The sequence below is a fragment of the Mustela putorius genome, unplaced genomic scaffold, assembly GCF_011764305.1.
Source record: "Mustela putorius furo isolate JIRA1106 unplaced genomic scaffold, ASM1176430v1.1 tig00000129_pilon_pilon_pilon, whole genome shotgun sequence".
NCBI classification, from domain to species: Eukaryota; Metazoa; Chordata; class Mammalia; order Carnivora; family Mustelidae; genus Mustela; species Mustela putorius.
Window position 1 is genome coordinate 43,484,597 of NW_025421290.1, and position 25,351 is coordinate 43,509,947.

The 25,351-nt window shown below is 45.8% G+C and overlaps 1 protein-coding gene across 4 annotated transcripts; it reads right to left on the reverse strand.

The window, feature by feature from the left end:
* Positions 1–2,172: 2,172 nt before the first annotated feature.
* LOC101675610 (corticosteroid-binding globulin) lies at positions 2,173–16,123 on the reverse strand. 4 transcript variants are annotated; one of them, XM_004754762.3, is made up of 5 exons: positions 16,008–16,123; positions 9,772–10,172; positions 6,875–7,145; positions 4,564–4,714; positions 2,173–3,233 (listed from the first exon to the last, which is right to left on the reverse strand). In XM_004754762.3, exons 2-5 carry the CDS (start codon positions 10,151–10,153, stop codon positions 3,048–3,050), a joined length of 990 nt encoding a protein of 329 aa, XP_004754819.1. In that variant the 5' UTR covers positions 10,154–10,172; positions 16,008–16,123; the 3' UTR covers positions 2,173–3,047. The 4 variants fall into 4 exon arrangements, with proteins under 4 accessions (XP_004754819.1, XP_004754818.1, XP_004754817.1 ...); XM_004754761.3 differs by lacking the exon at positions 16,008–16,123 and adding an exon at positions 15,367–15,730 and having other exon boundaries at positions 2,227–3,233; positions 9,541–10,172; XM_004754760.3 differs by having other exon boundaries at positions 2,250–3,233; positions 9,541–10,172; positions 16,008–16,121.
* Positions 16,124–25,351: the final 9,228 nt, after the last annotated feature.

The window sequence follows — 25,351 nt, forward strand, 5'->3', positions numbered from 1 at the left end:
AGGCAAGAGTCTTTTTTTTTTTTAATATTTTATTTATTTATTTGACAGAGATCACAAGTAGGCAGAGAGAGACAGGGGAAAGCAGGCTCCCCACTGAGCAGAGAGCCCGACGTGGAGTCTGATCCCAGGACCCCGGTATATTGACCTGAGCCAAAGGCAGAGGCTCCAACCCACTGAGCCACCCAGGAGCCCCAAGGTAAGGGTCTTAAGATCCTTCTGGATCAAGGGCTTAATGGCAGTGACAAACTATCCTTACAAGAGAAAGGCCTGGGGAAGGAAGACCTGAGAAGACAGGTAGGGACTAGGACAAGTGTCTGGAAGCTCTGGGACGCCAGGGACCACCGGCAGCCCCCAGAGCTAGGAGACAGGCCGAGGATGGACTGTAGGACAGCCTCCTGTGGAAAAAACCTGCTGACACCTTACGCTCCCACTCTGACCCTCCGAAACTGTGAAAAGAATTTATTTCTGTTCTGAAGCCATCCCGTGTGTGCATCAGTTGTAGGAAGCAAGTTAAGTTATGTATCGCCAATGTCCTACAGCACAGAGGGCGCTGCGTGCCCCGTGGTCTCCCCACTGTCAGTACAGTGCGCTGGGAAGCTCTCACAGCTTGGCCAATCCGACAGGCAGGGAATGGCACTGTGGCGAGGTTTTAATTTGCATTTTTTAAAATTAGAAATGAAGTTGAACGTGTTTTCATATATTCTGGCAGCACAGATGAGAAAGAGCTGCTCTTTGTCAGTGATGGACCTTGCAAATATATTTTCTCCAGTTTTCATTTCTGTTGACTTTGCCCATGAGTTTTTGAGCAGACAAAAAAAAAAAAAAAAAAAAAAAAAAAAAAACTTCTTATGTAGTCAGACTAGCCAATCTTTAATTTCATCTGGACTATGAGTCACGGGCAGAAAACCTACGCCTACATTGTAGAGGAATTAACTGGTGCTTTCTTCTTGTACTCCTCTTTTTTTTTTTTTTAAAAATATTTATTTGACAGAGAGAGAGAGACGGTGAGAGAGAGAACACAAGCAGGGAGAGTGGGAGAGGGAGAAGCAGGCTTCCCACAGAGCAGGGAGCCTGATGCAGGGTTTGATCCCAGGACCCTGGGATCATGACTGGAGCCAAAGGCAGATGCTTAGTGACTGAGCCACCCAGGCGCCCCTCTGTTTGTACTCCTATAGCTTCTTTTTTTTTCTCACATAAATCTCTGATTCTTAGTTTATTCTTAAGTATGGTATGAAGAACGGTCTTCTGTATCTCCCCCTCCCCAATGACTATCGAGTTGTCCCAATACCATGTATTTAAAAGTCTTTCTTTTTTGAATATTAAATTTCCATGTGTACTGGTGTCTATTTCCAGTCTCCTGAACCTGTGTCACTGGACCTCCCGTGGATTCGTGTTCCAGTGCCGCAGAATTAATTAGAGGATCTGTGTGGTTTGCTTTAATATCTACTCAGGCTGGTCACCTCCCCCCTATCCCCACCCATCTTTTCCTTGTCAGTGTCTTCCTGGCTCTTTACCTTTATCTTTCTATATGGACTTCAGGATCATCTTGTCTTTCTCCAGAGGAAAAAAATATTTGCTAGTATTTTTATTGAAATACCATCAAATTGTTAAATGAAGCCAAAGAAGACAGATAGCCCAGTGATGCTGAGGCATCTTATGTAAGAAGGCGAATCTTTCCATTTGTTCAAGTCTAATTTTGCATCTTTAAGAAGTCCTGTCATCATTTTCTCAATGTAGATTTTGCATATTTCTTGTTTATTTCTAAGTGTTGTATTTTTTGGGACAGGGGCTGCTCCTGGGTTTTCTCCTCTATTATTTAACTGGTCATGATTTGTATATATGAAAGCTCATATATACAAATATATTTGTATATATTCAGGCTTGCTGAATTCTTTTGTTACATGAGTTTGTTTTATCACTAATTTGCTAGGGTTCTGCAGGGGGATTATAGGCTGTCTGCAAGGATTGTTGTATTTCATTTTTTTCCTATTCCATCCCTCTGCTTTCTCTTGTTTAACTCCATGGCCTAATACTCCCAGGACAATGGGTAATGGTGCAGAATATAATGCAGCTTTGTCTTAGTCTTGACCTTAGTGGGAATGCATTTAGTGTTTCCTTATTAAGCAAGATGATGCTTTTAGGATTGAGGTCTGTTTATACCTTCCATATACATTATCTATCTATCTATCTGTCCATCCATCCATCCATCTATCCATCCAATTCTTTATCTCAGTTAAGGCTTTTTGCCCCAAATGAGCAGGGAAAGCCTCTTCCTCTGGCAATGTTTCTCCAGCACCTTCTACTGACAAAGCTTAACCTCATGTCCACACTGAGTTTTTGCGGAGCAGGGATAAAGGAAGCCCTTGAGCTTGAAGCAATAAACCCATCAGTAGTTTTGCTTTAGACAGTTAGTTATATTTTTAAGATTTTTTTAAACAACATTTTCTCTTTGTTTGCATATATACCCTTTCCGGAACTCTTCATTCTTTTGCGTAGGTCCAAATTTCCCCTTAGAATCATCTCGTTCCAGCCTTAAAAATTGTCTTTAGGGAAGGTGACGAACTTTCTCTGCTTTTGTTTGTCTGGAGAAGAACCTTCATTTTGCCTTCATTTTTGAAGGATTGTTTTGTTTCTTCCTTTTTTCTTTTCTGAAGCTGTCACCACATTCCCCCTAGCACTTCAAATATGTCATTCTGTCGTGTTTGGGCTTGCATGATTCCTGTTTTCTAGAAATAATTTCAAACTAACAAAAATATACAAAAACAATAGTGTTTCCATACACCCTTTCCCCGGCTTCCGCATGCCCTGTAACCACAGCATGATGGTCAAGGGCTCAAGGTGGCATGCTGCCATTCGGAGCGTGTCACCTGTCGCATTTCATCCCTTCAACCACACCTGCTGGCCTTGACAGTGATGGTGATTTATTTGGACAGAAGAACCTGGAGAAGACAAGGGGGAACCTCCCCCCCTCCCTCCAGAGCGTTTCTGTGGGCTCTCCGGTACACAGGGTCAGCCGGGGCTGTGGCTCCTGGGGGTGGGGGGCACCCTTAGGTCGGATTCACAACCTTGCCCAGGAAGAGGCTGCTCCACGTGAAGTGGTTGAAGATCATGACAATGAACGGGCGGTTGAAGCGGAAGGTGAGAGGCTCGGGCGCCGTGTGCAGCATGACCCTGGGGGAGTCGGCGCCTTCCAAGCCCTTTTCATCGAGTTGCAGCACGGCCTTATGAATCACCTGTTGGAGACGGGGCGAAGGTGGGCGTTGAGCACCTGCTGCGGCCAGGAGCTTGCCACGCCCCATCGCTTCCATCCCTCCCACCCTTGGTTTGATGGCCGGCAAAGAGGCTCAGAGAGGGTCACTTGCTGGCTCCTCATCTCAGTGGCAGCCCCAGGATGAGTGTGTCCACCTCCAGAACTCAGCTCCCACCAAGACTTCTTCCCTGGAAAGTGGGAAGATGGGGCGCACCACAGAGAGATCGGGGGCTCACGGGACTCACTGGACTTCAGTGTCCCCCTCAGGCGCTCCTTACTGGGTCCCGGGCGAGGCTGACCTCCCTTCCTTTGCACCTCGCTAGCCAAACCCTAGGGGCCCCTCTCTGCAAAATGCTTCTGCCTGCTCACGATGGAAAGGGGCTGTTGAATGGTCTCTTGCTGTGCTCAGAATTAGGAGGAATTCTGAAATCAGCAAGACGCTCGTATAGCTTGTATCAGACACCTTCAACAATTCAGAACTGGCTCGTTATTAGCATCCTCTGGGGGCAGGGGCTCTGCCTGACCGGACAGTGAGGAGCCCGAGGCTCTGAAAAGCTCTGCCAACAGGTGCAGGAAGAAGCCGAGCGGGTGTGTCTTGGGAAATGAGGTTTTGAGTCAAATGGACCCCAGGCCAAACGTCAGGTTGACATTCACCAGCTCCGTGGCCCTGGTGAGTGAACTACCTTTCCCAAGCCAGAGGCTCCTCCTCTATAAGGAGGGGCTCCCCTTACAGGGGGCTGCTTGACTCAATCCTTCACACACCAGGCATTTCATGGAGCTCAGACTCTGTGCTGGGCGCCACAATGGTCCAAGTCTGAGTGCTGGACGGAGAGGTGGCTGCCTGCTCAGCAGTCTCCTGTCCCCTCTCCTGTTTGGACACCCACACAACGGTGAGATCCTGTGAGGGCTGGACCATGTCTCAGTAATGGAGGCATACACGGTGCCCAGCAGTTCGGGGCACGGAGTGGGCGTCCAGTAAATGTTTCCTGAATGACTGAGGGACCCACAGGACATAAAGCTGAAGACCGAAGGGAAAGAATGTGGTGGCTAGACTGTCTGATGGGATCGCATTCAGACATTTCCCATTTCTTTGGTTCCTATTTGGTGTCGGGGGGACCCTTGTCACTAGTTCCCGTGTCACCTTGGGGATATCACATTTTCCCGCTGAGCTTCCATTTACCCTGTTGTAAGAGCAGGGGTGTGGAGCAGACAGCCTGGGGCTTAGAGACTTATTCATGGGGGGCCCCGTGTTCCTTATTATTATTTGTACTGTGAATGTGTGGGGAAAAAAGATGGACTTTAGGGACACTTGCCTCTGACAATGTCAGCTGGGGCTCTCGGGCGATGCCGGAGAAATCCGCCTCCTTGCTGAGGAAGTCTGCAATGCCCATGGCCCCCAGGATGGTCCTGAGGTTGTAGGCTCCGGAGATGGTCACCTTTGGGATGGACAGGTTTACCTGGCTGCTTGGGGGTAAGCAGATGGGGTTAGAATTTCCTGGGACTGGGCCGGGCCAGCTGACTTGTTTCCCCTGCGGTCCCTCCAGACCCGGTCTCCCAGCCAGACCTGCTCCTTGCAGAAAAGGGGAAGGGACAGGTCAAGACGTAGGATTTGCCTCTCCCGCCGTCACACAGGCAATTTTCTCTCAGGGCCTCTGAACAGCTCAATCTTTTCTTCTCACCTCATTCTCTGAGCTGATTCCGCCCGTGGTAGAGCTATGCCACTGGACACTGAAGAAGAGGGTCCCTGAGCAAGTCCCTGTGGTCCCCCAAGCACCTCTGGACAGAAGCAGAGGAGTGGAGGGGGCACCCAGCTGGAAGCAGCATCCTGGCCCCAGCCCTGCCACTAGCGCTGTGTGGTTTTAGCCAAGTCCTGTCTCACGGACACAGCAAGGCAGCGCCCGACAAGGGTGCTGGACAGGGCGGGACAACTGGCAGTCAGGGAGACTGGCCTATACCAGACCCCTGGCGGATGTCCTTTAGCTTCTGTAGGATGTCTAATGCTCGCATGCGCCCGCAACCTTAGGAGGGTGAGGCCAACGTCTTCTACAACCACATGGAAAGAACTGAACTCACGAGAAGCTCAAAGTCACGCCACTGGGAAGCAGCAGAATTGTGGAGAGGCCTCGACTGGTTGCTTCAAAGCATCCTTGCCTCATGGGAGGAGGGAGAGGGAAGAAGGAAGAAGGGAGAAGGGGGGAGGGGGAGGGGGAGGGAGGAAGAAAGGGTGCCCCCAAGCTCTGTGTGGGGCGAGGAGGCTTCCCCAGTCAGTGGGCAGCAGCCCGACCCTGAGGGGCGGCACTCCAGTGAGGGGGGTAGGTGATCCCAGGAGGGGTGAAGTGGGAGAAGGGCTGAGTAACACAAGTCTAGAGGTGAGGAACCATAGGGTCTGCCTTCTAGGGCTAGGGGGGCATCCCTGGGATGGAGTAGAGGACTCGTGCCCGATCACATATGTCGCCTAAATGTGCAAGAGTCTGCCTTGGAGATTTATTTTTAAAAAATCTAGAAGAAAATGGCATGTGTTATTGATATGTTTTAAGCTAAAGTGTTTTGGCGAAGAGATTATTTTTGGTGTAAAAAGAAAGATCATCCTTCTCATTTTCCACAGACTAGGAGCCAGAATTGGTGTGATCCCGGGTGTGCAATCACCAGCTGGTGACAGGGTTCCTGAACTACTGGCTCCCTTGGAAGGCGTGGGGGCAAATGAAATGGTGAGAAGCCAGCCACAGGACCCCTCAGGTCACCCAAACACAGGCTCACACGCACGCCTACCCACCTCATCCCCAACCCCATGCTCAAGGTCAGGTACAATGGGTCCAGGACTCTGAGAACACTTCTGGCTCCCCCCATGTCGCTATAAGGGATTTCCTGGAAACACGGAGCAGCCTCCGCAGCTCTTCCCCACAGGAGGTCAAACTCCCAGGCACTTCCACGTCTACTGCAGGAACTGGACTAACCTTTCCAGAAGGTCCAGGATTGAGCAGTGCTCTGGGGCTACAACTCAAAATAAAAATAACTCAAAACCATAAAGCACAAAAACCTACGTATATATTAAAGTAGAGGGCTTCTTTCCAGATTTTCTGCCTTCAAAGCTCTTGATTTACATATTTCATTCGAGTAGAATTTGTCTCCTTCTGTGCAGCTGCTGTCTGACTCTGTGGGTGCCCTGGGCATGGCCCCCTGGATTTGGCTCGTGCCCATCCCTCCTCCATGCACGCTCTTGGATGCCTTCCACTCCCACTCGGGCTTAACACACAGTCTGGATGGAAAGTGATTGTTCTGCAGCTCCTTCCGCGGTCCCCTGGGGCAGCCAGGCCTTCCCACCTCCCCCCCCCCCCCCCCAGCTTCACACCTATCTCCTTTCCTCTTCTGCTATGAAAACACCGATGTCATGGTGCACTATGGATTCTACCAGAAGCCTTTTCTCTGCTCTAGAGTGCATGTCTTTGAAGTCCTATTCACCTTCTATCCTTTCTGGTAAGCCTAGCACATGGTATACAGCAGGCAGTTCCATTTGTGTAGGAAGGAAGGAAGGAAGAAAGGGCAAGGCAGGGCACCTGCTCTGGAAACCTTCCTGAGCCACTCCTGATCCAAGTGCTTTTCTGTGGGAGAAGGATAAGGGCTTACCCCATGGTCAGGGACTCAGACCACCTCTGAATGGTGTCCCTGCTCAGCGCGGTGATGACCGTGTCCATCTTTCCTTCTTCTGGGAGGACAAAGAAGACGGTCTCATTGCCCGTGTACTCCAGTTGGACCAGCTGACAGGAGAGCACTGGGTCTTGAAAGTACTTGACGGGGCCCGACTGGACCATCATGGGCACTCTCACCACGGTGGTCTCGTTCACGTAGAAGTTTTCCTCCCTGGTGCTCCCTGGGTTGAAGGGCTGTTCCCATGTGCCTGGGAAGGAAGGGAGAAAGGAGACAGGCCTGTGAGAGCCGGAGGAAAACACAGTTTGGGTGGCCGCAGAACACTAAGCAATGTCATGGCGGCCGCTCCCTGGAAGGTCCTTACCAGAGTGGCTAGAATTTTCTGGTAAGTTGTGAAATGCTCAGAAATTTAAAACTTATTCTGTCCTCCACTTCTTGAACTGGGCTGGGGATTATTAACTCTGTTTCTGAGCCTCTAAGAAACAGAAGGAGGGAGACAAATGAGAATACCCTTGGAATTGGGGGTAGAATTCAGTAAGCCAGACTTTGCCTGGCTGCCCGCCCTCACGCCCTGAGCCTAGGGTGGATCCTAGACAGGAGGGTTCTGGAAATGGTGCCAGATGGAACTTGGGCTGCAAATTCAAGGTCGGGGTGGGAGAGGTTTGGAGAAACGGACCACCCATTCCATGCCCACGCCTTGACGTTTGGCCACAGAAGTCCAGCAGGCAGCCTGGCTGCCCAGCAGATTGTGTCTACTGCCTTGAGGGAGGCTCCTGACCTTCTATGTGGCCCCAAGGCAAAGTCAGGATGAGATGATGCCTTCAAGCTCCCATGCTCCAACCCACAGTTGGACTTGAATCCTTCCCCCCATGCTCCACAATGGCATCACACAGCCTCTTTGTCTGCCTGGTGATGGGGAACTTACTACCTTCACAGACCAGGCTTTCATTACTGGTCATCTTTCATGGAAGGCCGATTGTTCCTTAGAGCCAAAGCCTGCCTGATTGTGAGGTCCATTTGCAGAGCCTTTTTGGCCCTTCTGGGCTTATTCTAAGCAACTATGAGTTTTCTTACAGGTGACAGAATTCTGGATGTGTAAAGACATGGGTGGACCTCACCAGGGCCTCCAATGCTCTAGGTTAACTCCCCAGGTCTGGAGGTGACTGAGGACCCTGCATCCCCCTGGGGGTCCTAGGTTTCTTGGCTGTCCCTGGGAGTCCTTGTGTGGTCTCTGTTTCCAAGCTGAGGCTGCCTGAGGGTGGCCAGTGCTGAGCTCGAGGCAGACCCTTCTCCATCCCACTGCCTGCAGGGTCTGTGGACCCCAAGGCCAGAACAGACCCTGAGGCTGTGCCTGTTCCACCCCATGGCTGAGTGTGATATCACAGTCTGGCTGTCTGGGCCAAAGGTGGCGGTGTTTTGTGACTAACTTGTCCAACTCACAGCAAAAAAAAGTGAGTATTTTTCAGTGTTAGGTTTTTCATCCTTAAAAGTTTGCTATTGTTTTTTCCTGAGTATATCTTTTCTAGAAGAAAATGTAGCATATCCAGTTGGGCACAAAACAAAATACAGAATGGGATCTAACCTCTACTTTAAGGGGTTCTTCTTGAAAATTCTCAAGCCAGGAGGCCTCGTGGTAAGGAAACTTAAGAATTTATGGGGGCAAATTGGAGAAAGCAAAGAAGATTCCTGATACGAGGATATCACTCCAGATAGGAGACTGGAAAGGACAGAGAACTAGATGACTTTAGGCCAGGGTTTCTCAGCCTAGGGGTAATGGCCATTCTGGAGCAGATATTATGTGGGAGTTGTCCTGTTTTGCAGCACTTCCTGGCCTTTACTTACTAGATGCCAGGAACACACTCCACCCCACCCCACCCTCAACTGTGACAACCCAAAATATCTCTAGACGTGGTCAAGTGTCCCTGAAGGCGGTTGAAGATCACCCTGGGTTGAGAACCAGTGCTATCAACTAAGAAGCAGAGATTTTCTTCTCAAGGACAATGTATCCCCAAATTTTGTGTTCATAAAAATGATTGGGGGCGGGGCTTCTTAAAAACACAAATTCTAGGACTTTCTTGCAGAAGCTTTGCTTCAGTGGGTCTGGTATGATCTCTGAAATCTATAATTTTAACAAGTTGCCATGGTGATTTTTACGCACAAGAACTTTGGAAAACTCTGCTTCAAATTGATGAGGACAAGTTGAAGTTTGGCTAAGATGGGACTTGGTCAGAGCTGGTTGTGAGTGCTGGGGAAGTGTGTGGTATAGGGTGCATCTGGGGGGAGTTCCTGGGGGGCAGAGGCTATGTCTGTCTGGTCATAGGCTGTGTTTCCAGCTCTTGGCCCAGTGCCTGATGCACAGCCAGCACTCAGCCAATATTTTTCGACCATGAGTCAGCCAGTCTGTTCATGATTGCATGTTTGGCCTCAAAAAAACCTGTAAGAGCTTGGGCAAGTTGCTCAATTCTTTTGGGTGTTATTTTGATCACTTATAAGATGATATATTCTACTTTCCTAATAGGATCATGGTGAGGATGGAGATTCACAGTTGAAAGTGTGCTTTGTAAGATCAAAGGCCTTGTCCAAGAATGCACCCTGGGTTTTGATGGCTCTTATTATTCTTGGCAACGGAGTGAGTAGGGGGGTACCTTTGAAGAAGATGTAGTTGACCAGGATGAGCATGGCTGAACTATCCAGCTTTGATATCAAGTCCACAATTTTCCCTTGTGTCTTATTTTTGATATACTCATTGATTTGTCTGCTAGCTCCAGCCCCATCCTTGAAATCTGTAGCCAAAGCCTCCAACTCATAGTAGTGTTTGGTGTCTGCAGAGAATGACTCCAGAAGCTCCAGGCTGTGGTCAAGGAACAAAGCATTACCCATAACCATTTCCAACATGGTGTCTGACTCCTTCTCGAAGAGGTGGTGGAGGTGCTTAAAGCCCTGGTGAATCTCAGCTTCAGATATATTGGTGAGGTTGAAGCCCAGGCCCTGGAGGAGTTGGACCCGTGTGTGGCCACAGGAACCCAGAGACAGCATAGCTAAGGCCATGGAGATGCTCACAGGGGAGATGAAGACATTCCTTCCAGGAGCTGAAGCCACAAGATGCCTATATAGGATAAAGGCAAAGTCAACATTGTTTGGAGCCAAGTCCCGGTGAGGGCTTCTCGTGCTCACATCAGTATCTGGGTCCTTAGCCTGGACGGTCCAGAGGTCACTGATGGACAGCCAGAGGAAATAGGTGCACAGGGAAAGCAGCATTGTCCAAGATGGTCAGGCCCTGCAAAATCAGGAATTCTCATTAGATAATGTAGGGTCTCCAAGGCAGTGAGGCATGGTGAAATGGTGGGCAGAAGACCCTGTGAAACACCCCAGTCAAGCTTCACTTCCTTTCTCCACATCGGCTGTGTGACCTGGGACAGCTCAGGTCTCTGGGACTCAAATTCCTCATCTGAAAGTATGATGATACCTGCTATGATTTTTCAAGTACCTACTCGACACCAGGTATCAAGACGCCCAACACCAACCTATGTGTTTTACTTATATTTTCTCAACTAACCCTCACTAACAAACTAATAAAATAGGTATTATTATTATGATTTGAGGTAGACAGAAATGGAAGCCCAGAGGGGTGAAATATCCTACCAATTGATATATTCAAAAAACTGAAAGGAAAAAACTCTTAACCAAGAATCCTAGATCTGGCAAAACCATCCTTCAAAATTGAGGGAGAAGTCTAGACATTGCCAGATAAGCAAAAGCTGAAGGAGTTTATTACCACTAGGCCTCTCCTGCAAGAGATGCTAAAGGGAGTCCTTCTGGCTGAAATGAAAGGACACTAGAGAGTACATATAATCTATAGGAAGAAATAAAGATCTCTGGTAAAGGTAAATATATAAACAATTATATATGATTACAATCATATTATTGTAATCTTGCTTGGTAACTTCACTTTTTATTTTTGATATGATTTAAAAGACTGATCTATGAAAAGCAATTATTAGTCTATGTTTTTTGGATACACAATGAATAAAGATGTGATTTGTGACTTAAATAACTGAAAGAATGTGGCGATGGAGCTACATAAGTGCGGGGCTTTCATATGCTATGAAAGTGAAGCTGGCGTAAATTCAAATAAGAGTGTTACAACTTTAGGATGTTAAATATAATTTCAATGGGAACCAGGAAGAAAATATCAAGAGTATGCATAAAAGGACATGAGAAGAGAATTAAAATGTTTCACTACAAAAAAAATCAATTAAACATAAGAGAAGATAGTAATTCAGAAAATGAGGGACAAAAAAAAAATCCATAAGGCATTTAGAAAACAAATAGGAAATGGCAGAAGTCCTTCTTTATTAGCAATTACTCTAAACATAAATGGATAAAATTCCCCAACTGAAAGACAGAGATTGGCAGAATGGATTTAAAAAATGATCCAACTATGCATTGACTACAAGAGACGCATTTTAGATCCAAAGACATCAATATGAAAGTGGAAGGATGGAAAAAGATATTACATATAAATAGTTACCAAAAGAGAGTGGGGTAGCAGAAGGAAGGAAACAATAAAGATTAGAGCACAGATATATAAAATAGAGAATAGAAAAACTAGAGAAAATCAATGAAACCAGGATATAATATATCTAACTGATATAGTATAATATACTATGGTGATATAGAATTAATATAATATGGTCTTCAAAAAGGTGAACAAAATTGACAAACCTTTAGCTAAACTGAGTAAGGAAAAAAAGAGAAGTCTCAAATTACTAAAATCAGAAATGAAAATGGGGACTTTACTGCCAATTCTTACAGAAATAAAAATAATTATAAGAGAGGCAGCTGGGTGGCTCAGTTAGGTAAGTGTCTCTTGATTTTGGTTCAGGTTTTGATCTCAGGACCCTGGGATTGAGCCCTGCATCAGACTCCATGCTCAGTGGGGAGTGTGTTTGAGATTCCCTCTCTCTGTCTCCTCTCTCCCCCCCAAATAAAAATAAATACATTTAAAAAAGAATTATAAAAAACTATTACAAAAAAATTACACGCCAACCAACTGGATAGCCTAGAGAAAATGAAAAAAATTCTGGAAATGCAAAACTTACCAAGATTGGATCATAAGAAATGGAAAATCTGAATAGGCCTGTATGTAGTAAGAAAATTGAATCAGAATTGAAAACCCAAAAAAGAAAGCCCTGGACCAAATGGCTTAACCACTAAATGCTGCCAAACATTAAAGAAATCACATGAATTCTCCTTCCAAAAAACCAGAGAAGTGGAACATTTCCTAAGTCATTCATTGCCCTGATACCAAAGCCAGATAAAGATGTGGTAAGGACAGAAAAGTACAGAGGAATAATGCCTATGAACACTGATGCAAAAATCCTCAACAAAAAACTAGCAAATAGAATTCAGCAACATACAGCATGGCCAAATGGGGTTTATTTCTAGAATGCAAGGATGGTTCTACATACAAAACTCAACTAACATGCTATAACAGAAGGAAGAAAAAAAAATATGATCATCTCACCTGATGCAGAAAAAGCATTTGGCATAATTCAACACACCCTTTCAAGATAAAAACACTCAACAGACTAAGGCTAAAGGAAACTACTTCAATATAAAAGAAATTGTAAAAAGCCACAGCTTTTTGTAATGTAATGGTGAAAGATTGAAAGCTTTTTATCTAAGATTCCCAGAACAAGGAAGGATGCTTACTTTTGCCTCTTCTGTTTAACACAGTACTGGAAGTCCTAGCCAGAGAAATTAGGCAAGAAAAAGAAATAAAAGATATCCAAGTTTGAAAAGAAGGAGTAAAATGATCTCTGCCCGTAGGCAACCTGATCAACATCATAGCCACATGTAGAAAACCTTGAAGATTCCATAAAGACCCTGCTGGAACTAAGAAATGAATTCAACAAAGCAGCAGGCTACAAAACCGGCACACACACACACACACACACACACACACACACACCCCACATCAGTTCTCATACTAACAATGAACAAACCGAAAAGGAAATAAACAATCATGCTATTTACAATAAAATAAAAAAAGAACGATTTCTTGGACATGACATTAAAGGCACAAACAAGGGGTGCTGGGTGGCTCAGTGGGTTAAAGCCTCTGCCTTCTGCTCGGGTCACGATCCAGAGTCCAGGGATGAAGCCCTGCATCAGGCTCTCTCTCCTCAGCAGGGAGCCTGCTTCGTCCTCTCTTTCTCTGCCTGACTCTCTGCCTACTTGTAATCTCTGTCTGTCAAATAAATAAATAAATAAAATCTTAAAACAAAAATAAAGGCACAAACAACAAAACGAAAATAAGACACATTGGATTTTCTAAAATTAAAATCTTTCGATCACCCAAGGACACTATCAATAGAGTAGAGAGGCGACCCACAAAATGAGAGGTAATATTTGAAAATCCCGTATCTGATAAAGGATTAATATCCAGATTACATAAAACTCAAGTTAAAAAAATAAAAAAAAATCCAATGCAAAAAACGGGCAAAGTTGTTGAGTAGACATTTCTTTAAAAGAAGATATACTGATGGCCAACAGGCACATGAAAAGATGTTCACATTAGAGTCATCAGGGAAACACCAATCAAAACCTCAACGAGATACCATTTGCATGGCTGTTTCAAAAACTAAACCAAGTCAAACCACAAACAGCAGAACAGAAAACAGGTGTTGGCCTGGATGTGGAGGAGCTGGAAACTGTATCTTGCTGGTGGGAAAGGTAAGTGCTACAGCTACGTGGAAATAAAGGGTATGATAGATACTCAAAAATTAAATATAGAGTTACCATGTGATCCAGAGATTCTTCTTCTGAGGAATTGGAAACAGGGACTTGAACAGATATTTGTACAACGCAGTGTTCACGATTGCATTGTTCATAATAGCCAAAGAACGAGAAACACCCCAAATGTCCATCAGTAGATGAATGGATAATAAAAGGTGGTTGTATAAGGAAAACCTTCCCTGTGTTTCTCCTTTCCTCACACATGACTGCACACTTTACTCTGACGCCAGTGATGTGGGTTTCCCACACACCAATCAATTTATCCCTAGCTGAGGGAGAATGCCACTCAATCCCACAACGGATCTACAATCCTACAGTGTAACTCAATTCTCACACTGTCCACCTGGAGGTAGTGTCAGACCCCCCAGGTTAAGGGCTCAGTTCCCACAAGATTGCCCACCCCCAACTTCAGATGCCAATCAGAAGTCCCAGATTGTCACCCTGTCCTTTTGACTGGCTATAAGCAGGGTTCCTGAGACTTTATTTTTGGGTTCGGTTATTTGCTAGACTGGCTCACTGAAACACTTATGTTTACCGGTTTATTACAAAGGATGTAATAAGAGATTTAGAGGGTGAGGTCCAGAAGGGTTCTGAGCACCAGAGCTGGTGTGGGCCACCCTCTTGGCATACAGATGGGGTCACTGACCCAGAAGCTCTCTAAATCCTGTATTTTGGGATTTTGATGGAGGCTTCATCATGCAGGCGGGATGGATGCTCAACTCCAGCCCCTCCCCCCCTCCCCAGAGAAAGGAGGGTGGGGCTGAAAATTCCAAACTTCTAATCATGGCTTGGCCTTTCTGGGACCAGCCCCATCCTGATGCTCTCCACGCCACCTACCAAAATTCACCTCATCAGAACGAAAGACGCTGTGGTCACCCGGGAAATTCCAAGGGATTTAGGAACTCTGCATCAGGGATCATGGGCAAAGACTGAATGTTAGAGCAAGAGATGTTCCTGGTGCTCTTATCACTTAGTTAGAAGGGTTTTAGGAGCTCCATTTCCTTAGTACAATACAGAGTCAGTAATAATACCCACCACCGGCCTTGCTCATCTGCCATTCTGATCTTCTGATCTTTGTTTCCCCTGTACCTGTCTCAGTCCACCATCCAAGTCTGGGGCCCGTCCCCTCTTCCAGCATCCGTGGTCACCTCTACTTGGTCTCTTGTCCCTGCTCAGTTCCCTCCCACCCTCACTTCATGACTCCATGCCTGGTGACAGCCCTGCCCCCGCCTCAAATTTGGCCCCTTGAATTCTGAGCCCCGCTCTACTGGGGATACCCAGTTTCCTCTAGCACACACCAGACTTTCATCTCTCTGCCAGGGTCATGGCAGGGTGGGTCACTTCAGGTTCCCCATTGTTTGGGGAGCCCGGCTCTGACCGGGGAGCTGGGGACAAAGACAGACCTGCCCAAGTCCTGTCCCCGGTGGATCCACTCTGCAGTCCCAACCTTTCCCTGCCTTGCCTGGCTTATGTCCTTTTGTCCTGGGACACGCAGGTCTCAGCTCTCCTCCAGGAGCCCTGTTCTCTGTAACCCACTGAGCCACGCAGGCGCCCCAGAGCTGAGATTCTAAGCCCTGCAGCCTGCCCTCAGAGCCGGTGCCAAGGCAGATGAGAGGAAAGCAAAGCGATGAGAGGAAAAGAGGTCTCCAAACAGTCCCCAGCAACGTTACCAAGCAGAGTGTCAACAGTCTTCATGAATTTCATTTCATGTGTGACCTCCTTGTTTCTCATTCGTGAATCGAGGCTCAGAGTAAACGCCCACTGCGTTCATTATTTTCACGAAAGCCGCTATGGGCCAGGTAGCCTCTCGGGCCTTCTGCATTTAAGCCTTGGAGTCATGCAAGCAGTCCTGTTGAATCTGCAGTGTCCTCGCCCCAGGAGGACGAGCAAGGAAGTGGGTGTGTGCGATCCTGGGGCACGCACAGTCCGCTACGTCAGTGGGCACCGCTGTCCCTGCCTGCACCCCCCCAGCAGGGGCGCTACCTTGTGCCCGTCCAGCCCAGCTGTCAGACTCCCTTGTGTTACTTGGCTGGGCTTAGGGACATCCGTGGAATGACAGATGGGAATGGCTCTTGGCTTAGTGTCAACCCCTTCAAGGCTGGGGGCGGGGGCGAATCAAGCCCCCATGGGTGACCCACCAACTGCAAACCCCTCCCCATAACACCGCTCTCAAACACCTGGCCTCAGATCACTGCTGGCTGCCCTAATGCTCAAAGTCCATTACAAAAATTAAACAAGCAAGATGCGCATGGCTTCATTCTGGCGGCTGGGCAGGAGCGGGAGGGATGGACAGGGTTCAGGTGCTACTCACAGTTTGCCGAGGGCTCGGGCTGCAACCACTGGCTGGACCTGGCTGTCCTGGGCCCTAGTATGTGTACAGTAAGCCTGCGGGGCACCACGGCTAAATTTTGTTTGCAAGCTTCCCTGCTGGTTAATGGTTAGAGGGGGTCCAGTGGCCTTCGCCATTCGGTGGTCCCCTCCCCCTGGACATTAACCAATGGGTTTTTTCCAGGACATTTGAGCAAACACAGCAATGCTGCAAGTTAACTTTCCTCTGCGTTCAGTTCTCTGACGTTTTCTTTTTAATATCAAAATAAGGCTGGAGTTGCATCACCGCCTGTGGTTGCCAGGTGAATGCTGGCATGGAGAACAGAGGTGCCCTTAATTAGCCCAATGGTGCAGACTTTTGTGAAGAACCAGGTGCTAAGCTTAGGACAGGGGATGAATCTAATGAGGTCCCGCCTTCAACGGGACTCCGTCCGGCAGGAAAGAGACGTGGAAGAAAAGCAGCCAAGTGCTTCCCACGGATTGTCTCATGTAATCTTCCAAAGACATTACAAATTAGGGACTATTATTCTCACTTTTGTTTGGATAAGGAAACTGAGGCTCATGGAGCTTAAGTGAAGCTCCCCTTGAGATTCATATACAAGACCATTCCACTCAAAAGTCTATCTCTTCCATCTTCTCTGCATTTTTATTTATTAGTTCTCTATTGGTTGGAAGTGACAGATAACAAATTTCTTTAAAGCAAAAAAAAAAAAAAAAGGAATATAAATTGGATCTCATGAATGAGAGTTATGAAGAGTGGGGAGGGTTTCAGGCTTGGCTGGATCCAGGGATTCCAAGTTGGGTATCATATCTGTCTCTTTAAAAAAAAAAAAAATTCTTTCTGAGCTCTTCTTTATTCAGCTTTCATGCTTTACCCTGTATGGTGAGGGCAAAGGTGGCCATTGCAGCTCTAAGTTATTTGTTTCTAACTGGTTATTTGTGATCAGAAAGAGAGAGACTCACTTTTTCTCCCTGTTCATATCAGTCCCTGAAAGGACTCAGGGCATTATCAGTCATCATTGATCACAGCACACAGAATATGGCCGGCTAAGCCTAGGCAGGGTCCTGTGCCCTCTGCTGGTTGATAACATTATTACTTCCTTCCAGGGATGAGCAGAGCTATTTCTAGGAGTAAAAAGGGAAAATTGTACCCAGGGCCGGTTCTAGAATTCTTAAAAAGTTTTTTTTTTATTTATTAAGGCAATTTTGGAATTTATACCTAGGAATTTATTATTTTTAAATCTTGTCATATCAGTAATGTTTTTTCTTTCTGTCTTATTAGGGAAATCTGCCTAGTTAATTAATATTTTCAAAGGATCAGCTTTTAGTTTTTAGTTTTCTTAATCCTTACTGTTTTTTAAACAATCGATTTCTTTTTAAAAAATTGATTTCTTCTTTTATTTTTACCTTTTACCATCCTTTGAAATTCCTACATTTTCAAATATTGTTCTTTTTCTATTTTCTTGAGTTAAAGGCTTAGCTAGCTTTCCTACTTCTTAACATTTTGAGTCTCCATATAAATGTATTTAAAGTTAAAAGTCTTCATTTAACTTCTGACTGTGTGATGCCCCCCCCCAAGTTTTGATATTGACTATTTTCATGGTCATATTTTGATGTATTTCTAGTTCCCTTTATGGTTTTATTTTTAACCCCAGGGTCTTCAGTGATACTGAACCTTGGGCTACTCTTTCGCTATTTACTTAAAAAAAAGAGAGATTATTTATTTATTTATTTGAGAGAGAGAGAGAGAGAGAGAGAGAGAGAAAGAAAACACATACGCAGGAGCAGGGGAGAGGCAGAGGGAGGAGAAACAGACTCCTCGCTGAGTAGGGAGCCAGACACGAGGCTCGATCCCAGGAGCTCAAAATCATGTCCTTAGCCAAAAGCAGATGCTTAACAACTGAGCCACCCAGGCGCCCCTTATATTATTTACTTTTATTTCACTTTGGTCTACAAGTGTTATCTACAAGGCACACCCAACAGGTACTGTTGCTTTGGCTCCAGACCACCATAATAAAGTGCATTTCACAATAAGGTAATTCCAATGAAATTTTTGGCTTCCCAGTGTATATAAAAGTCATGTTTATACTACATAGCCATCTTCTAAGTGTCCGACAGCATCATGTCTAAAAAAAAATGTATACACCTTAAATAAAAAATGTTTTATTGCTAAAAAATGCTAAACATCATCTGAGCTTTCTGCAGGTCGTAATCACTGATCAGAGATGACCGTAACAAATATAATAGTGATGAACAAGTTGGAAATACAGCAAGAAATACCAAAACATGACCCCGAGACATGAAAAGAGCAAATGCTGTCAGAAAAATGAGCCAACGGACTTGCTTGATGCAGGCAGAGCTGCCAGAAACATTTAATTTGAAAAAAGGCAGTACCTGTGCAGCCGGATGGAGGGAAACACAGTAAAACAAGGATGCCCGTGTATGACATTGAACGTGTGGAGCTGACTGAGGATTTTTTGCAATCCTATCTGCTTTATCTTTGTGAATGTTCCATGTTTTCTTAAAAACCAGTGGGTAGTGTCTGTTTGGTGTGCATAACTGTGTGTCCATACATGTGTGTGTATAATCGCTCGAGCTTAATCTTTTGTTCAGCATCTGTGCTGATTCTCTATTCACTTGAGCTTTCTGTGTCTCAATGGGGAATGTCAAAGTCTCCAGTCCTGATTGTTCATCCCCTTATCTCTACCAGTTCTTGGTTGTTGTACTTTGAGGCTGTTAAAGTAGGTATATTTTGATCATTATATCCTCTTGCCCTATTGCTTAATTTTCTCTTATCTCTGTTTCGTGTGACACATTTTGCCTTCAGTCCTGCTTTGAGAAGATTGTTTTCCTAACTTTGTTTTGGTTCACACTTGCCTGATCTATCCCATCCTCTCATTTCCAAATTATGCTTTCTTGTTTTAAAAGTGTCTCACATCTACAACATTTAGTTGAGTTTATTTTTATTATCCCAAATGACATTCTCTGTCTTTTAATTGGCAAAATTAACCTCTTTACGTTTATTTTTAATTATTATTGTATTAAGACTGACATACCATTTTATTTCATATATTCCATTTACTATCTATTTTTTTTGTGTGTATGTCTTTTATTTATTTGCATTGAAAAGATTGAATTTTCTCCTATTGTTTCAAAAGATATTTGTTCTGTTTTTGGTATTATGGTGGTTGCCCTTTACTGAAAAACCTTCAGCGAAGGACCTAGCCATCATGGGGGCAGAGACAAGCCCCTCCCATCGTGCCCCATCTGAATTCCTGTTCTCAGAATACAAGAGCATAATAAATGGTTGTTTCTAGCTATTAAAATTTTAGGTAATTTATTATTAGGGCATAGTACCTAGAACAGATTTAGGTACCTGGGAGTGGGTGGGGTGCTGCATAATGGAGATGGAATGAGGCAGCAGTCCTGGGATCAGCTAACAAATGGGAGTCGGAAAGGTCTTATAATGACAGTTAGTGGACACCTGTGACCCTTGAAGAGGTTGTTAATGGAAAGTGGGGACTGGGCTATAGGAAGAAGGAAGAGGACCCTTACCACATAGAGGCAGAAAGTTTCACAACACTGTCACCTGCGGTAACATGAGTGTGGAAAATGTGACAAATGAGCTGGTAGCTGATGAGATTTCAAGGTGGACTGGAGGAAATATGGTCTGGTTTATTCTTACTACTTTGAGTGAACTGTGGGAGGTGCTAGGTAAGCTTAAACATTTTTGTTTAACATTTTGCTAAAAATGTTAAACATTTTGTTAAACTTTCTGGGTTAAAAAGATAATACAGTTTCTCCCTCTTAGCTGAAGATCTTGTCTTTTGAGAAGTACCTTATTTAAGTAAGATGGAAGAGAAGTGACTTTTTCTGTCAGATTGTCTTTTTCTTATTGATTGGTAGGAGTGCCGGCAAGAGAGGTAAATAAATCGCGAAAAAGCTTCTCTAAGTGTGTGCCTGACTTTTTGTTGTTGGTATGGAATCTTTCGGTGAACAGAGTGCAGGGTTCCAGCGGAGCCCAATTCTCCTGTTAACTCTGCGGTCAGTGCTGCTTCTGTCCAGTTTCGAGATCTTTGCCTCCCCTGATGTCGTGAAATATCTTCCTGTATTTTCTTTTTAGAAGCTTTGATTGCCTTATTTTTCACATTTAGATCTGCAGTCTATCTAGATCTGATTTGCGTGTATGGTGTGAAGTGGGCATCAAGTTCACCTTTTCCCGTATGTCTGTGCCATTTAGTGACAAGAAGGGTTGCATTCGTTAAAGTGTCCATCTCATGAAGGACGAAACGTGTTACCTCTTGGAGGAGACCGAAGAGCCATAGCATCTGCAACGGTGTGATTCCAGAGGCAGAAGTAGTGATTCATCAAGAAGCTTCTCCCTGCGTTTGGGGTGACCCCAGAAAGACCAGCAAGTCATCCCTGATGGTTTCCTCAAAGTATCCTCTTTAACTGTGGGAATGTGTGCTACGAAGGATGTTACTGAGATGATCAACAAGATTACAATATGAACGGTATGTTAGAGGAAAAGTTTTATAGGAGTGGTGACTTTCCTGAAGTTGAGAGCTTTACTGAAAAATAGTACCCCTAATGCTTAGAAAATAGACATGGAAGTATTTAAGAGTAAAGGGTCATGGTATAGAAAGTGGACCCTGGAAGCATTCTGGAAATACATGTACATATGTATCATATGCGGTGAAGGCTGGATGCCTCTGTGAGCCTAGCACAGCCCCGAGAGCATGGTCAGACCTGTATTAGGAGAGTCAGAGCTGAAACTGTTATTTTATCTCCATAGTGACTGGTGCCTACCAAGGACTGGCTACTATTAATGACTGACAATAAAACATTGTCTTTAACCATAAACCTGAGCCCCTTAGTGAAGAAAACCAATTTTCTAAACGAACATTTCTCTTAGGCACTTTCGAGTCAGATGTCCCTTTGCTAGTCATGTGTTCCCTGAACCGCTCGTCTGTGTGCACCAGACCATGGCTTGTGGCCTTTGGATGACTGAGACCGTTCCCTGCTTACCAGGAGGTCTGGTTCAGCATTGATGCATCTGGGTCTCATTTGGGAAAGAGCTGCTGGTTTTCCAGGGTTCACCCCAAATCCTAGAAGGAGCTTCAGGCTGGGGTCCTCTAAGAATGACCATCTCCCCCTACTGAAATCACCCCATCACAGATGTGTAGCTTGGGTTCCTCTTGTCCAACACTGCCAACCACTAAGGCTGGAACTGGCAGGACTGCTCAGGGCCTTCTAACTTCTGTAGCTTTGTGGATAAGGCAGTGCTGCCTGGAATCCCATCTCCAGGCAAACAGGACCTCAGCCTGGTGTGGGAGAGGCCGTGTCAACCCAAGGGCTTGTGGTGGACTCACTAGACAGGAGTCTTGGCTGGCCTTTGCTGAGCCCTGGCTGGTTGTTTACCCAAGGAATCATGAGCTGTGTTGGCAAAGCAGGATGTCAGCCTGTACTGATGGCCAGTGTTGAGGTGACACGGGCCAAACCTCAGGCTTTGCAGGCTAACCTGAGATGCCCTGGCTGGTCCCAGAGCCTGCTTTTGACTGTGGTAGCTCAGAGGCACTGCCTGACTCCCTGTCTTACAGCCCCGCTGGCCCCCGTGGCGGGACCCACCTGTTCCACCTGTAGGCTCAGCCTTCAGGCTTTTCCTGGACCAAGCAGGACTTTCACCCTCTCTGGGGCCACCTTCTCCTGGATAGGCAGAAATTCAGCCCAGAGGGGTGGCCCTTAATTCATTGGTAAGCTTCTGCATCAGCTGGCTCCCTTTTATTTCCCTTTAGATTTTCTACCTGTCAATTCCTGCTCTGCTCTGATTTCACCGCTGAGTGTAAAACACCAAGCATGGGGTCTGGCGCCCAGCGAGGACAGCAGCCAGCCTTTACACAGCTCTCGCTGGGGGCTGGCTCTGGTGTGTAATGTGTCTGGATCTGTTTGATCCTCACCAGAGCCCACAGGGTAGGTATTATTATAGAGGATAGTACAGCGGCAAGATCACAGACCTGTGTTCCAATCCAGACCCTAGCGGTGTGATGTCGGCACCTTCTGTAAGCTCACTCTACCTGAGCGGAGGGGCAGAGATCCTGGTCTCTAAAATCAGTTAGACTGTTGGAAAGAATGCATGAAGTAGCATGGAGAGAGCACAGAACAGGGTCCGATGGATTCCAAGGCATAGAAATACTCATGATTAGTGATATTCCCATTTGCCAGCTCGGGCTACTGGCAGAGAGGTTGGAGGGCGCACCTGTAGTCAGGTCACCACGTGCAGGAATCAGAATTTGAACCCAGGTGCCTTCGCCTAAGTCCTCACCACAGAGTTCAGCTGCCTCCAGCTTCATGCGTTCCTTCCCTGCATGGTCCCACAGCAGACCAGGGCTTGTGGGCACTCCAGTCTTGATCCCACAGATTGCTGGGCCCAGGAGGTTGGCCTGGTGTGGACTGGTGCTGGAAACGCCCCCTAGCGGTTCACGTGTGACCTACTTGAGAGTAGCTTGAAAAGCTCGCAGGAGCAGCAGGGGATGCTGAGGGCTGGTTCTGCAGGTCCCTTGCAGGGGCCTGAGGCACATTCCCAGCCTGCCCCTTGTTGTCACCAACTTGTTCTGTGACCTTGGACCAGTCACCCTACTTCTCAGAGACTCAGCTTCCTGACCTCCCACCTTCCCTGAGGTCAGAGGAGGCAGGAGATTAGCATTGAAACAATAAGAGAAACTGCCAGGGCCTTTGGAATTCGTCCGACCTGTCCCCAGTGTCACTCCAGCAATTACTCATTATGTGACTTTGACAAATCCCTGACTGCCTGCAGACCTCAATTTTCTGGTCCGTTAAGTGAGGTAAAGAATTGTGCTCACCTGAGAGGGTTATCGTGTTGATGAGTGAGGATGATCAATGCGACGTGTCGCACACAGCCGTCGCGAGGTGCCCCTCGACTACTGTTCTGTCCGCTTCTGGGTCTCAGTGTCATGCCAGCGTCATTGAACGATTTGGGAGATGTACTCTCTTTCTCTAAAATCTGGACAAAAGGTGTGTAAATTTGACGATGTTGTTTCCTGAAATGTTTGGCAGAATCTGCTGGAGAAATCATTTGGGCTTAGCATTTTCTTTGTGAGAAATGTTTTACACATGGATTTAATTCCTTTCAGTTAAAGAACTATTCAGACTTCCCATTTATTCAAGCAAGACTTTAAAAATTGTCCATTTACTCTGGCTTTGAAAATTTATGTATATAACAGTTTTTATAACATACTCATACTCTTTTTTTAAGCATGTTCCTGATGCACAGGAATGATCCATTTTTCAATTCTGTCCTTGGTTATTTTGCTTCTTTTCTGTTTTTCCTGATCAGTCTCACCAATAGCCATTGTATACCCAAAGAACTGTTAATGTATTGTATATTGTTAATGTTATTGTATATTGTTAATGTTAATGTATATAAAAGAAACGATTTTGGATTTTCTTAATCTGTCTTATGTTGCTTTCTATTTCATTAACTTGTGTTGTGTTTGTTATTTCTTCTACATTGTTTCATTTGATTTGTGGTTCTTTTTTTAATGTCTTCAGATGATGGTGACTGCATCATTATTTTAGCATATATGCTAACATATGCATTTAAAACTTCCTCCTCAATGCAGTGTTTCATGTATCTGTAGAGGGTTGTTTAAAACAGCTTTATTGAGATATAATTTCTATACCATAAAACTCACCTACTGCCAGTGTATGAGTGAATGATTTTTAGTAAATTTAGAGTTAGAGCAATGTCATCAATTTTGAAGTACTTCCATTGCACACACACACACACACACACACACACATCCCATGAAACATTTTGCGGTCAATTCCTGCTCATATATCCAGGTGTTGGCAATCATTGATCTGCTTTATGGCTCTATGATTTTTCCTTTTCTGGATGATTTGTATAAATGGAATCACAAAACCTGTAGTCTTTTTGGTCTGGCTTCTTTCACTTAACATACTGTTTTTGACATTTATCTATGTTGTAGTATGTATCAATAGTCTTTTTTGTTGGTACTCCACTATGTTGGTTGACTGCAGTGGTGCGTCTATGGAGGAGGAAATGATTATATTTATCTCTCTTTCTACCTCTATCTATGTTTGTGTCTGTATCTATCAGCATTGTGGGTGTCTATATACTTATACCCAACCCATCCATCCATCCATCCATCCATCCATCCATCTTATGGAAGAAAGAAGAGCAGGTTTGTATCCTGATAGAACAAGGGTAGTAGATAGGGGGGGGGGTTGTGATTGGGGGTGTGCGGGGCAGGATTGCTGGTGCGGTGTCCTTGAGTGGGTGAGATATAATACGACCAGTGGCATAGGTGAAGGGCGGCCTCAGCCAGGACCACGACCATTGTAACAGGAAGGGAGGCAGAGGTATGCGCAGAGCTGCTAGTGGTGGGCAGGTGGTTATTGCCTATATTTTGCTAGTGAAAAAGGAAGTGAGGTCATCAACGGAGGGTGCACTGGGGCCGGAAGCTTGGAGGAGAAGATGAAGGCCCAGTCCTGGAGTATTTACTTAAGTCAGTGAGAGCATAAAAGGCCCACGAGTGGAGAGTGATTGTTTCCAGGATCAAGGCCACTTTTGAGGTTAGTGATCATGGATTTAAGATGAGGCCCATCAGGAACGCCTGGGTCGCTCAGTGGGTTGAGCCGCTGCCTTCGGCTCAGGTCATGATCTCAGGGTCCTGGGATCGAGCCCCGCATTGGGCTCTCTGCTCAGCAGGGAGCCTGCTTCCCTCTCTCTCTCTCTCTCTGCCTGCCTCTCCATCTACTTGTGATTTCTCTCTGTAAAATAAATAAATAAAATCTTTAAAAAAAAAAAGATGAGGCCCATCAATGTGTTGAATTTATTTATTTTTCCTAGCTATAGTCAGGCGTTCCCATGTAGGCTGGGAGCAGGGGGAGAATTGGAAGGTTTTTGCCAGGCAGGCATGATAAAGAGGGAGAAGGCAAGGGAGCTGAGGGTCCAGTGGTCATGGAATTTAAACACGGCAAGGGGGAAGCAAGGGCTGGAGGAAGAGAGGGAGCTGGAAACTGGTAAGCTCAATGGCTTGTGTACCCCAGTGGGTTGAAGGATTGTTGGGGTTGGGTGCCAAATGGGACCTGATGGAGAGAAAGGAGACGGTGTCAGAGGGAGGACACGAGACTGTGGTGAGGTAGCTGGACAGGGACAGTATCTGTGCAATGACTTGTGGAGGGACCGTAAACCCAGCTGGACCCTTGGTAAGACAGTCCTACCCTCTGTGTCACACAAATAGTGCCCAGGCCAGTGGGCTCCCCACTCATGCAGGGGCTGGG

Coding starts and splice junctions, on each gene's coding strand:
- LOC101675610 (XM_004754761.3), bottom strand. CDS start 10,153: ATGCTGCTTTCCCTGTGCACCTATTTCCTCTGGCTGTCCATCAGTGAC. Junction 7,146..9,540: donor CAACTACATCTTCTTCAAAG/GTACCCCCCTAC, acceptor CTTCCTTCCCAG/GCACATGGGAACAGCCCTTC. Junction 3,234..4,563: donor CCCAGCTGACATTGTCAGAG/GCAAGTGTCCCT, acceptor CGTCTCCAACAG/GTGATTCATAAGGCCGTGCT.